This window comes from Sturnus vulgaris, chromosome 2, assembly GCF_052056855.1.
Source record: "Sturnus vulgaris isolate bStuVul1 chromosome 2, bStuVul1.hap1, whole genome shotgun sequence".
In the NCBI taxonomy this organism is placed as follows: domain Eukaryota; kingdom Metazoa; phylum Chordata; class Aves; order Passeriformes; family Sturnidae; genus Sturnus; species Sturnus vulgaris.
The window spans coordinates 47,833,859-47,847,355 of NC_142244.1; the positions used below are offsets into that span (position 1 = coordinate 47,833,859).

At 37.9% G+C, this 13,497-nt stretch overlaps 1 protein-coding gene across 19 annotated transcripts in view; it reads left to right on the top strand.

Annotated features, from left to right (window-relative positions):
• Nucleotides 1-11,333, top strand: part of ZMYM2 (zinc finger MYM-type containing 2) — an 84,514-nt gene extending 73,181 nt beyond the window's left edge. For all 19 annotated transcript variants that reach the window (XM_014877607.2, XM_088159455.1, XM_088159458.1 and 16 more), the window contains 6 exons: nt 833-1,001; nt 1,938-2,089; nt 5,990-6,104; nt 7,161-7,412; nt 7,774-7,894; nt 10,495-11,333. In XM_014877607.2, the coding sequence (XP_014733093.1) occupies nt 833-1,001; nt 1,938-2,089; nt 5,990-6,104; nt 7,161-7,412; nt 7,774-7,894; nt 10,495-10,687 (1,002 nt within the window). In that variant the 3' untranslated portion in view covers nt 10,688-11,333. The remainder of the gene's footprint in view (nt 1-832; nt 1,002-1,937; nt 2,090-5,989; nt 6,105-7,160; nt 7,413-7,773; nt 7,895-10,494) is intronic.
• The last annotated feature ends 2,164 nt before the right edge of the window (nt 11,334-13,497 follow it).

Here is a 13,497-nt window from a genome sequence, read left to right on the forward strand (position 1 = left end):
GCGTGTTACTGTCTACTCACACCTAGTGTCCTATCTTTATGACATAACTTGATACATTTCAAGTAATAAAATTATTTCAGTGGTATGTCTGTTGCAGATAACTGTTGGATTTGATAGGAGTGTGATTTGTAAATTCTGGTCCTGTTTTTGCTTCACAGTGGCAGAACTGTTGATGTAGTGTGCCACTGTGTATATGCCTACTGTATTCTTAGCAATGGTATTTTACCTTCTACTTTGAATAAAGGTGTCTTGGTTTAATTTGATAGTAAGATGGAAAAACATTGGCATTACCGTGGTTTATATTGGGAGCCATAGCATTTGCTTTATAAAAGAGTGTAAATTTTTTTTTATTTGCTTGTAATTTTCCCAGATTTTATTTTTAGTCAGTCTTGGTTTAGACGTTGGATAATTAGCTATAATCTTTTATTTAGAAGGACACTACTAATAAATAGTTTCTTATGCCTGGCACAAAGCTGAAATTGTTTTGTTCCAATAACTGCAGTAGATATTGCTGCTTTTAAAAAACCAGCCAACTTCTACTAAAGCTTTCTAATAATAAATGGGTCTTTCTAGTATCAAATCTGGAGCTTTCACTATTATCCACTGGACATTATCCACATACCCACAGCTGTGCATGCTTTAATCTGGAACGAGTGCTGGCCTTTCCATTGCTGGCTTCATTTGAGCCTACGAGTCGAGCCCGTGACTCAGATTTGTCACGTCTTTATTCCCTGTGCATTAACACCATGAAATTCTGGGAGTGCACTGAGGTTCAACAGGTGGCTGTGCCAGGTGAATCTCTGTTAACCTCTGTGTTCCCAAACCACGGCAGGGTGTGAAGAGGAAAGCAGTGTTGGAATACCAGTCGCACGATGACAGCTCTGAAAACTCCGAGTGCAGCTTTCCATTCAAATACGCCTACGGGGTAAATGCCTGGAAGCACTGGGTAAAGTCTCGGTATTTAGAAGAAGAGCTGCCAGAGTTAGAGGAACTGAAATCAAGTAAGTATTTCCAAAAATCTGGCATCCAGCTTCTGATCTGGTAGGGAGAATTGCCGTACTTGTTTGATTCTCAGCTGGAATTTTTGATAGAATTTTTCTCATGTCCTTTTATGTTCCCAGCATGACTGAGATTATTTTACCACAGAGTTGCCGAACTCTTTCTTTTTCTGGTTTTTCTTTTTTTTTCCTGGTTTTTCCTATTTGGTTTAAAATGCTGGGTTACTCACTTCTCATGAAAGCTAGGACAGCACCTTCTTGGCTATTCTGATTTTCTGTGACCATTTTGATTTTTTGTTTGCATCCTATTTTTCCTCATATGCTAACTCACTTCACAGTTCACACCATTTCTGGGCTTCTAAATGGCAAGGGAGGGACATCCTCCTACTCCTTGTCCTGTAGGGAGATCTTCCTCTGAGGCTGGCATTACTTGGCTATGGAGCTCTGGCACAAGGTGGCCTTTGATCCCCTGGAGCCATGCTGCTCTTCCTGCAGCTCTCCTCTCTGTACATATTTGTACTGTGAGGGAAAAGGGGAATTGCTGCTACTCCTTGCTGCTGTTCTTCAGCTCCCATCTCAGCACCCTTGTGTTGTGCTCTTGGATCTTTGGAAACTGCTGTTTCCTTTGAAGGTGCCCCTCTACACCACTGACTTCACTTCAGCTTCTTGGGCTGCCTCTGTGTCATCCTGAGCTGTGCATGACAGTACCTTTGTTAGCAGGTGTTGCTGCATTTGATTAACTAGACTTTACTGTGGGAGCCCTGATTGTTTTAATGCAGACCTAACATTTTAACTGCTTAGTACATTTTAGTCTCATTCATTGGTTAATGGAGAGGACATCAAGCCAGTTTCTCAGTTTCCAGTCAAAAAATACCCCATCCCACCCTCACTGTGTGACAATTCTGTTGTATAATGTAGCATTTCTTCTCTATTTTACAGTAAAGTCTGTGAAATTAAAGGAAGATCTATTATCACATACTTCAGCTGAGTTAAACTATGGGTTGACACATTTTGTCAATGAAATTCGAAGGCCTAATGGAGAGAACTATGCACCTGACAGCATCTATTATCTGTGTCTTGGAATTCAGGAGGTTAGTAGAGGCTGTAGAGATGGGAAATGGAGCTGCTGATTTGACTGTAACCCATTTCAGTAGAAGAGTGGAGATAACATGGATTTACTGGCTAGGAGCTACCCTTAATACATAGCTGTGATCAGGCTGCTGTGTAATCACATTGTAGAAAGCTGTCTGTGTAGGAAATGAATTTGCAGACCCATCCTGAAAACTCAAACACACATTGGTGTATTGTAATAATTTTAAGCTTTTTGCTGTGTTAAAGCAAGTAATTGACCCAGTCAAAAACTACATAGTCTTTTCAAATGCTGTGCTTCATTTTGTTTGCTAAAGATATCCAACATAAAAACAGAATGAAACAAGGCATGATCTCTAAGAATTTCACTAATTCAGTTCCTTAGCATATAGAAGAAACAGCCTAAATTAAGTGTCTCTTGTGGAGGGTCTAATTTACTGAGTATTGAAAACTGTGGGCAGGCAGGACAGAGTGCAGGAAACTGCTAAATTGAGTGTCTTACACTCAGTAAGATAGGAAGGAGTCAGGTTAGATGTAATGTATGTAGAGGCAATATCCTATCACTAGATAATTAGAGAGCTATTCCACAGCTTATCTTTTAAGCAGGGAGGCTTGTCTTAATTTTCGCTACATAAGGCAAAACATCGGTAAAATGAACAGTGCTCAGAGCTGAGAGCACAGAAAATTTCATTCAAGTTAAAAGGCAATAAAATATGTGTATGATGTGGAAAGCAAGCTGCTCACAGGGTTTACAGTTCTGCTTAAAACTGTTCCATACTTGAATCGAGTAACGAATTTTTTAATTGACGTATTTTAAAAATAAATAGTAAAATTGCAATTTTCCTGTGTTGCAAGTACGCAAAAATAAAGAGTTAGTTGCTACCTTTGCCTCATTGTTGAAACTTGAGAAGCAAACACTGATTTTAGTCAGAGGCTTGTTAGTCAATATTGCTACAAGGTGTGTTTCAAATTCAGGTAGCTTTCTGCTTCTGCACTTGCATGATACACTGTCTCTCTGTACCTTTCTGTTGAATTGAAAATACTCGTGTTAAGCAGATAAACAGTACACAGAGGGAAGTATGTGTTCATAAAATGGAACTCAATATTTTTTTAATCTTTCTCTTTGTACTTTTGACATTGTCTATTTTGTCAGTCATGAGAGCTAGTTATGTATAAAACATTTTTTTCAGCTCTTCAGAACCATAGTTTGTGTGACAACCACAATTATCATGAAGTCTAATACACATGCACAATGCTGGAACGTTAATGGAGCAGCATGTAGTCATTTTACTGCAATTTTTCTGCTTATACTTGTTGTCCAGTATTTAATTCATGCAATGTGAACAGCCCTGGTTTGTTGGCCAGACTGGTAGGAAGATGTGCTGTGTTCTGATGAGTTTGCATTTCACAAAGGCAGACAGCAAGTGAGGGACAGAAACATGATCTGTGAAGGGCTGCAGCCATAATCTGTGTGCTAATGGCAAATACCTGGGGGTGTACCACCCTTCTGAAGAAACACATTTAAGCAAGCTAGTGGTACACTAAATGCAATGATCACAATGTACAATGAAACTCCATTCCCTTCTAGAATTTGCTTAGTCCTTTCCATCTGACAACCCTAACCCTGAAACAGAATAAATTGTCTGCTACTGCATAAAAGGTATTGGCATTGTTGAACTTGGAAGGGGCTCAGAGGAGATTAAAAATATGCCATTTAAGTTGAGCCAAAGATCATTAATATTTTGCTATCTTAGAATAAGTTTCTCTTCAAAGGATGAAAATGTAGGAAGCATAGGCTAATAAAAAAGTTACATTCCCCTTCCACCAGCATTGCTGCACTCACTGTGGCTAAATACACACTCAGTTTGGAGCTTTTCCTCATGGATAGAGTGTGGTTTGAGCCCAGGAGTCTTCAGGTCCTAAGTTGGTTCTTTTCTGGTTTGGGTTGTTGTTTTTTGGTTTTTTTTTTTTTTTAATTTTGTAAAATAACTTTTTCCAAAAGGAAGCACTGTAAAATCTCTTCCAGGAAACTGGTCCCTGATTCAGATGATGCAGTTTCTCAGTTCAAGTTTATTTGCAGCTGAAATTGTTCTGCTTTCAGACAGAAATGGTTCAGTAATGGTTTTGATAACTCTGAAGTAGTGATCCTGAAGAATATCACACTTAGAAATAAAGGCTGCTGCATGGTCAGGCAGGCATCTAGTGGAGAGGGTTCATCTAGAGGAAGGTGTTAGCCTGCAGTGCTCCTTTGTTGCAACATGGCCTTCATTCTTTGTCCCTAATTGGGGTTACTGGGATTTGGTTTGCTGTTTCTTTCTTGTATTTTGTGTGTCTAGTAATGGGGTTGTTTAGGGCAGGCTGATGGAGTTTGGCAGGTGTTTGTCTGAAGGTCAGACAAACAAAATTGCTGTGAACAGTGATGCAGCCAGTTCTCCTCTGCTGTGGGATCCAGAGGCACATCCAGTTCCTTCCCTTGCACTGCTGTTACAGTAGAGCTCATCTCAGGTGGGAATGGCTTGTGCTCATCCTACCCCTGTAGGGTTTGTGGAGCAGCAGAGCATGGCATTGTGGATTGGGAATGAAGGCTTGCAGGTTTGGGTCATCTTTTATAGACTCTGCGGTGCTCGTGGTCCAGGGAGCTTCAGACTTCTACTGGGGATGTCAGGGTTTAGTCAACACTTACTGTGAACCAGGGAGAATGAGTGTTTTTAGTTGAGTTCTCACAGGCTTTTGTGCAGTTTGGTTTTGAACCAGTTTTCAGTCTTCATTTCCACTGCCAGCGTTCAGTGTGAGCGTTTAATGCAAACCAGAGAAAAACACATGGTGGAAAAATGTGCCAGGGAATGGAGAGACAAACACCATGAAGCTTATATTAAGCTATATTATCTGCCTTAGAACTGCTTTATAAAATCAAAACTGGTGTATGTAGAAACAAGTACATGTGGGGGAATATTGTGCTTTGAGGAATTAGTTAAACTTATCATATGTAATTATCTAAATGAAAATGTTGTAGGAAGAATATTCATTCATTTTCCCTTATTATAAAATTAAGTGCAAAGATAAAGAAGCCAGGATGGTACTGAACCGTGATCACCTATTATAAATAAGTGTTGTGTTTAATGTGATTTCAAGCAGAGGCACAGAAATAGATGCCATTTCCAGAATCAAATGCGTTTTTTGTCTGTCACTTTTATTGTATTCACTAACAGGCATGTTCTTGCAAAGATAACCTTGAAGTGGAAAATTTAAGAAGTCAGTCCTCCCTTTCTTAGAAATGTCTCCAGAGAGGATAATGTCAAATAATAATCCTCAGCCATTAATTCTTGATAAAGGTTCAAAAGAATTTCTATCTGTAAGGTCAAGAGGGGTAAGATAATCAGATTGCAGAATAGGCCAGCACCTTGCACCATCCTGTCATCGTTCTTGCACTGGTGTATATTATTACCACAAATATATGTGTGGGTTTTTCTTCTCCCACTTTTGTATTGAAGATGGTTTTATCACTGTCTGGAGTTCACATTTAAAAGGGCAGACTCTTACTAAATGTCGGTTGTTTTGGGGTTTTCTTTGAAGGCCTAGGTGGAGGAAAAGATAAATTAGTTGTTTGTGGTTTGGGGTTTTTTTAATTACTCCCCATTCACTGATACAATGTTGCACACAGGAAATCTTAGAGAAAAATGCTAGTTGTAATTAAACTATGAGTCATAACCCGTTAGAAATTTACAACATACAATTATATTGGAAGTAATTGTTACCTGTTAGATAGTGGAAAAGTGGCATAGCTTTATTTTTAGATACTGTTTTTCAGTACAATGCTTATACAGTTACAAAAAAAGAACTCTATAGCACAGGAATTGTTCTAACCTGGAATTGTAAATACTGTGTCTCTCTCTTTTCTGCAGTATTTATATAGAAGTAATCGAAAAGACAACATATTTATTGATCCAATCTACCAGACATTTGAACAAGAATTAAATAAAATCCTTCGAAGTTGGCAACCAAGCATACTTCCAGATGGTAATTTTCTTTTTGGTCATGTATGTCTTTCATCTCTTAATAGTTACATATTCTTAAGCATGCATATATATATATATATATGTTATGCATTGCAATAGTAATTGATAAAGAATTACAGAGATGTCTTTTAAGATTTAATTTAAGACTGTACCTGTTTTTTATTTGTCGTGTTTCTGGGTAATCCATGTTACAAGAGTTGTTTTTGCACTGCCTGTTAAAATTAACTATCCATCTTTAGGAGAGAAAGTTAAAAAAAGCTCTTTGACCTGTAGTTTTTATCTGAGCCGAACTTTTTTTTTTGCCCCTTTTGTTTCCCAGATGGAAGCAAGCAGACAGGCACTGAACTATATGTAGGTAGAGCTAACAAGTGATGTGTTTTAGAATTTCTCACCTGGGTTAGGAGTACTCTTTGCTGGAAGTCTTCTGCTCAGAAGGATCATCAGTTCATGGAGAAAGCAAATTTTTCCCAGCAGACCAATGTTGGTGCTGAACAGCAGAATCAACTGCTCTTCCATCTTTCTCACAATCCTCTCTTGAGTGAGGGCTTGTCCTTGCCAGACCCTTCCCCTCTCAATATTGGCTTCTCTCAGTACAGCCCAGAGAGCCTGTGTTGGGCCTTTCCTGTATCCTGTTATGGTCCATGAGTGCTTTCCAAGTGAGATATCCATTAGTAATAAGAAGGAAGAAGATTTGGAGGCCTTAATCTGAGCAGAATAAAATTAACTCAAAACTATGCCTTTTATGACAGAATTAAGGTTACTCCATTGAACATTAATTTCTATGACATAGCATGAGAGACCTGCATGTCAGCAGTGCTGTTGTAACTAAACAGAAATGTGTTCTCTCTGAAATTGCCTCTACTGATATTTCCCATTGTCTCAGTGTCTCTAACAGGTGGGTTTGGGGAGTGTGGACATAAAAATAAATAAGTTTATCAGAGTCTTCTGTCATGATCATTTTGTTATATGTCACAGTAAAAAAAACTTGACTTTTTTTCCATCTTGACAGTTCATGGGCTAATCCAATGTATTTTCTCTACTGTTCTTTTTTACCAAGGATCAATATTCTCTCGAGTTGAAGAAGATTACCTTTGGAGGATTAAACAGCTAGGATCGCATTCACCTGTTGCTCTTTTGAATACTCTGTTCTACTTTAACACTAAATATTTTGGCCTGAAAACAGTGGAGCAGCACTTAAGACTTTCTTTTGGCACTGTTTTTAGACAGTGGAAGAAAAATCCTTTAACAATGGAAAGCAAAGCTTGTCTTCGATATCAAGTGTCTTCCCTCTGCAGAGCTGATAATGAAGGTACTATGGCAGTTCAGAATTAGCATTGCAGCAGCAACCACATGGCACTGATGAGGGACATCTGGGCACCTGGCCAGGAGCTAAAGCTCTGCCTTTGCATGCAAATTCTAGCAGCTCTCAGCTCCCAGAACTCTAATTGGAGTGTGTGGTCCGTGGGGGCTGCAGGGTCTGAGTTCATTTGAGCCCACTGGTCTCCGTGTGAAATGCTGTCACTTTACTGCATTTCCAGTTTGCAGATTGGCACAGTTGTGGTGACTGCCTTGTGGTACTTGCTGGGCTGCTTATGGGGAATTTTACTGGCAAATAACTGGTAAAATAACTTCAAGTTATAGCTTAGATGTTGTTGATTTTCTTCTTAAAGATAAAATTACTACTGGAAAAAGGAAACATGAAGATGATGTGCCAGTATTTGAACAAATTGAAAACACATCTGATCCGGCTAGATGCCCTGTGAAAATGTTTGAATGCTATCTGTCTAAAAGGTAGGTGTGATACAGGGTAATACAGACAGGGTCTAGAGTAAACCAGGTCCAAAAGGGAACTGTTTTTGGTGCAACATGAGATATGCTCAAGCAAAGGGAATGGATTGAAATCGTCTGAAAAATATCTAAATGAAAGTATTGAAATCTCCATTTCTGTATCTGGACAAGATATGCATAAAGGGAGCAGTGAAGTACTTCAGTGTTAATTGTCAAGGGCTCCATCTGGGAATACAATTCCATTTTCTTACCTGGGAATACCAAGTATCTCTGCTGAGAATTACCAGCATGGCATCTGGTGGGTTTTGCTACTGAGGGTTTTTTTTGTGAGGTCCCCATCTCTTCACTAAGAATTGGATTAAGACAACGGATTTGCTTCATTTTAAGTTTTCAGGCATCTGAAATGTAGATGCTTTTGAGGTACCCAGTGTGGAAGCATGTTTAAAATATTTTGTGGTAGGAAAACTACTACTGGCAGTAACTCAGTATTTAGAAATTGATGGTTTCCTTCCAATCTCCACAATTAGTTGTGCAGGAAGGAAGGAAGCAGAAGTTATTACATTAAAAAAATAGCTTAAGCAACTCTTAAAAAAATTAATTCACAAGCTAAGTGTTTTGGAAGCTTGCAAACAAGATTTCTTGGAAAGTACTTCCTTAATTGTAACAACCATTCAAGTGATTGATTTTAATGTAGATTCTGTGTAACTCTAGGGGAAATGTGGGCAAGTGATACCAAAGAAGTAAAATCACCTTGTATACACAACACAATAAATTAATCATGACACTCAATATTTGTTAGGAAATGGCATGGTCGAGCTCACACACAACATCAGCAGAAGTTCGAGCATGTGATGTTTCAGAGAGAAACAAGTAAAGAGTAGCTTGTGATTTGTTAATGCAACCACCAGTTTTTCATAAACTCAGTTGATCCTGGTTGTTGCAGGGAGATTTTGCCTTCTCTTTCTCTACTTTCATGATTTGGAGAGGATTTGTCATTAAAAAGTCAAAGTTGGATTTTTGCACTGAGTTACACAGTCACTGAGGCAGAGACCACATAGGTTTTTTTTCTTTAGGAGGAACATCTCAACTTTAGGGAAAAGAATTCTCTTAAACCCATTTGGGGCATCAGTTATGGTGTGGTTTCAAGCCATGCTCTCTTGCAGATGTTGGTCACCATTGTTAACTAAAGCAGCAGACTGTTTCTTCTGGTTCTGCTTCTAATTTTGTTGAAATCATTTTAATGAAGTACTTAATACTATAAAAACTATTGTAAAATTTTAGGTAATGCCAGCTGTTTGAAATATACTTGGCAACCAGTGGACAGCTGTAGCTGAAATTTCAGGATGCTTTCATTCACACCTAGGAAACATTGTATTATTGTCTCATAGTCTCAAAGTGCACATGGGGGGTTTAGGTTGGACATTAAGGAGGAATTTCTCCACAGCAAGGGTGATTAGACATTGGAATGGGCTGCCCATGGAGGTGGTGGAGTCACTGTCCCTGGAGGTGTTAAGGGAAAGACTGGATGTGGCACTCAGTGCCATGGTCTGGTTGACGTGAGGATGTTGGGCTGCAGGTTGGACTTGATGATCCCAGAACTCTTTTCCAACCTCATTGATTCCATGATTCTGGTTGCTTGTTCCTATAAAAATACTGCCTCAAGAAAGTAGAGAGGAGGTTGAAATATTTAAATTATTCGACTATTTTAAACAACCATATTTTTCTTCTTATCTGACTCTTAATCTGATTTGCATGAGAGCAAAACAATCCAACAATCACCCCAGCAGGTGAAGAGCAATACTTGAAATCTTATCAACCAATTTGGGACGGTGAGCTGGTAAAAATCCTTATTTTTACTGAAGAAACATGAAATAGAGTTGACTCCAGAAGTCTGCAGTATTTGTGAAGGAGGGAGCTCGAGCAATCACTTGCTCATCCAGAATTGAAAATTCTCTTCTGAGACTTGTCTAAATGCATGAACTGTTAGAATTTCCTGTTAGAATGAAAGGAGTCTTCTCGAGTGTCTTAGAGGATGTTTCTGAGCTGCATCTAATTCCATAATACAGTGGGTAAGGAATTAAGGGATTAAGATTTATAACAACCAACCTTTTAAATTAAATAGGAGGAGAAAGGATTTTAGCTGCTTACATTTCTGTGCATCTCAGGACAACCATCCTTGACTTTTCAAGGGCTCTACATTCAGAGGTAGCCACATCAGCCGATGGTTGTGTGAGCAATTATTGATGTAGTTGGTGTTGTAATTAGTGTTGGGCTTCTTTGCAAATCATGGAAAGTACTTTTTGGTTTAGGAAGACCTGGATCTGTAGGTTTTTGAAGAGTCTGTGGTCCCTGCATGCTCGCTGAGTCCCAGGCATCTGGGACTCTGAGGATGTGGAGCTGGCTGGGTTTGAGCCAGAGCTGGCATGGCTCCTTCTATCAACAAGACCGCATTTCTCCACATCATTCTTTTTGGTTTGGGTTTTTTTTTGGTAACTTGCCTAGGTACAGTTAGAATTTTTTTGGTGCAAGATTCTGGAAGTTCTAACGTCCTGCCTTGTCCTGTGAGGCTGTGTTTGTAACCCCCTGTGCTTTGGTCCTTGCAGCCCCCAGAATCTGAACCAGAGGACAGACATGTTCTATCTGCAGCCCGAGTGCTCCGTGTCGGCAGAGAGCCCCGTCTGGTACACGGCCACTTCCCTGGACCGCAGCACTTTGGAAAACATGCTCGTACGGGTTCTTCTAGTCAAAGATATTTATGATAAAGACAATTACGAACTGGACGAAGACATCGATTAAAACAAACTTCCAAAAACTGTCAAGACAGCAAACAGCATTAGATATAGTCATGCTGCTAGACCTTTACTATGGAAAACATTTCAAGTTTACCCTTTGTTTTATGAGTTTTGTAGCAGTGTGTACCCTCACCTGGGTATTACCATGTAAATAGTTTGTGAGTGAAAGTCTCCATTATTCTGCGTAGTGGTTTTAGGATACATAACAAACACATTTCAGATTATTTTTTATTATTTATTTGATTAGGTATGTTTGTAACTTTTTACATTGCAAAATATGAATGAGAATGTGCCATGTGTAATTTTTTTCCCCTTGTAGTAAGATACATCCATGTTGCACAACTGCTGTTGGAAGTTCCCTTGGAGGAGGCTCTTTTAATGGCTTCTTAAACCAGATGGTTGTGTTTGGGTAGCACTACTAAAGTTTAGAACTTGCTGTGTCTTTCAGAATTTTTAAATGAATTGTAAACTAATAGGTTTTTTACTTTTTAGTTACTGAAGCCTTATAAGGTTATGTAGAGAGATTCCATCTTATGTACCAAAAATAGACAAAAGAGAATGCTGTCAATATTGGTGTACTGTAATGTGAATCTATTCTGGTGAAAACACTTTTTTGTTGCCCTTATTAAAACTTTAGTGTCCTTTCGTTATTTGTGACTCTCTCTCAATTGCCCCTCAAAGTAAAATATATATGTAAAAATAAATGAATATAAGCTTAGAGCATGTGGTCATCAAGACACGTATTTTGTAAAAAACAAAACTAGAACCAAAAGCTCCTCAAAAAAAAAAGAGAAAAAGGAAAGAAAAAAAAAGAGATGTCTGATGACAATGCTGTATAATCCTTTTTTCACCTTTACTTTTCCAATCATAAATGCCAGTACCTCATATTAATGTAAATTTGTTCTTTGTAGCCTTATAGAAAGGGGTTCTATGCCATATTACATGAAGTAATATGGTATGCTAAATTTTTAACTTCTGTTTGTCCTTGCATTGCTCTATTTAAATACAGTCAATACTTGACTATAGGTGGAAAGATTCTTTTAACTAATGCCTCCATTCAAAAGCCATATGAGATGTGAAGTTGCAACAAGTTGAAAGATAATTTTTCTTGAAGAAAAATCCTTTCATTTGCTCTATATCTTTTTCCTTGTGCTTACTTTACTTAAGTAGTCTGATTTCCAGATACATGTTTAACTGCTCAAGTTTTGTTACTTCCTCTTATTTAACTGATGCAAACGATATGGTGGTTCAAGCAATGGTTTTGCTGTTGTACTGAAAAAAATGTAGTAGAATATTCTACTATAAAGTACTCATAAGCTTAAGTCTCTCCTAAATGGCATTAATTATCTCTTGAGAGGAATCATCTATAAAGGAGAAACTTTCTATGTATATATATTACCACCTGAGGATTTATTTCTTGCAAGGGCTGCATGGCTTCTTCATTTTCCTTAGCTTAAAAGAATGCACATAAGGATGCATCTTTCTATATAGATAAATAAAGCTTCAGTTGCTTTGTTTTGTTAAACAAGTTTATTTAAATTTCTGCTATTCTGGTGTGTCTGTGAGTATGTATTAATTTTAGATATACCACTATTTCAAATGGAGATGGAAATGTACATGTTTAATTTTTCATTTCTTTCTGGTGGCATTACCCTTCCTGTGAAATCAAGAAATGCAAAACAGCACCAGTGAGTAGATCACCAAGAGCTTCAATGCACTTTTCTCTTTGTGAGTGAATACTTAAGAACTTAGTTCATTAACTTTTTTTTTTTCAAACAGCAGCCATAGAATATGCCCATGATACATAAAAGAGATGAAATCAGGAATTGTAGTCAGTGTTTTGCTCTGGTCTCTCCAGCTTTTTTAACACCTGATTTGACCATAAGTTAAATTTACATATGGGGATCATTACTAATTACCTGTGTAAAATGAAATTTGAAATGTTTCATTTAAACATAACTTGAAGTGTTTTGATAAATAGCAGTAAGGATTGCAGACTTGCAGCCCCTTCTCTGTAGTTCAGACTTTGGGGACTTCAGCAGAGGCTTCAATTGCTCCCTGATTATAACAGTGTTTAATCACAAACACACTTTTGTGAAACTGCAAACCTTTAATGTGAAGCTGAAGGTTAAGTATATGTGTTGAGTGTTTTGTCTTAAGCAAGAGTTTTAAATTCTTGTTCTCAAAATCAGATTACAGCTATTTCTTAAATAGTAAGGTCAGTCTTTAGTATGGCGTGTTGAACAATCTGAAGGCATATTCAGAACCAAAAGGAAATAATTAATGCTTCTTAAATTTTACCACAAACCACATTATTGTTGTAAATTCTTTCCATTTTCTACCCAAGATTCATCTGCAATCAGTAAAAATATGCAGGTTGAGTTTTGAAATAGACGTTTTTACATACAGATCCATGTTGGAAATATAAAGACGATTGTCAGGAAAATAACTTCTATTCCAGGAGATGGAGCTATTCCATCATCAGCAATAACGTTTTTTGAGTGGTTCATGTGTTCAGATTGAACGTTGTAAACTGCAGAGATATTGCAGTCAAGTCTGCATCATGGTTCGATGTATGCATTTATTCCTAAATTTCAATGGTGATGCGAAATGCAATAAAATACCTTAGTTCTGAAAAAATAAAGATATGCAATTTTATAATGATTAGGAGTTCAGGGCAAATTTTTTTTTTTTTTTTTTTTTGCTTTGGCAGAACTGTCAGCAGCTGGAGTAGAATAAGGTTGATGTCAAGGAATGATATGCTGTGCAAGACAAAACGTGATGCTCTATTGTACACAGGCACAGAGCTTTCAG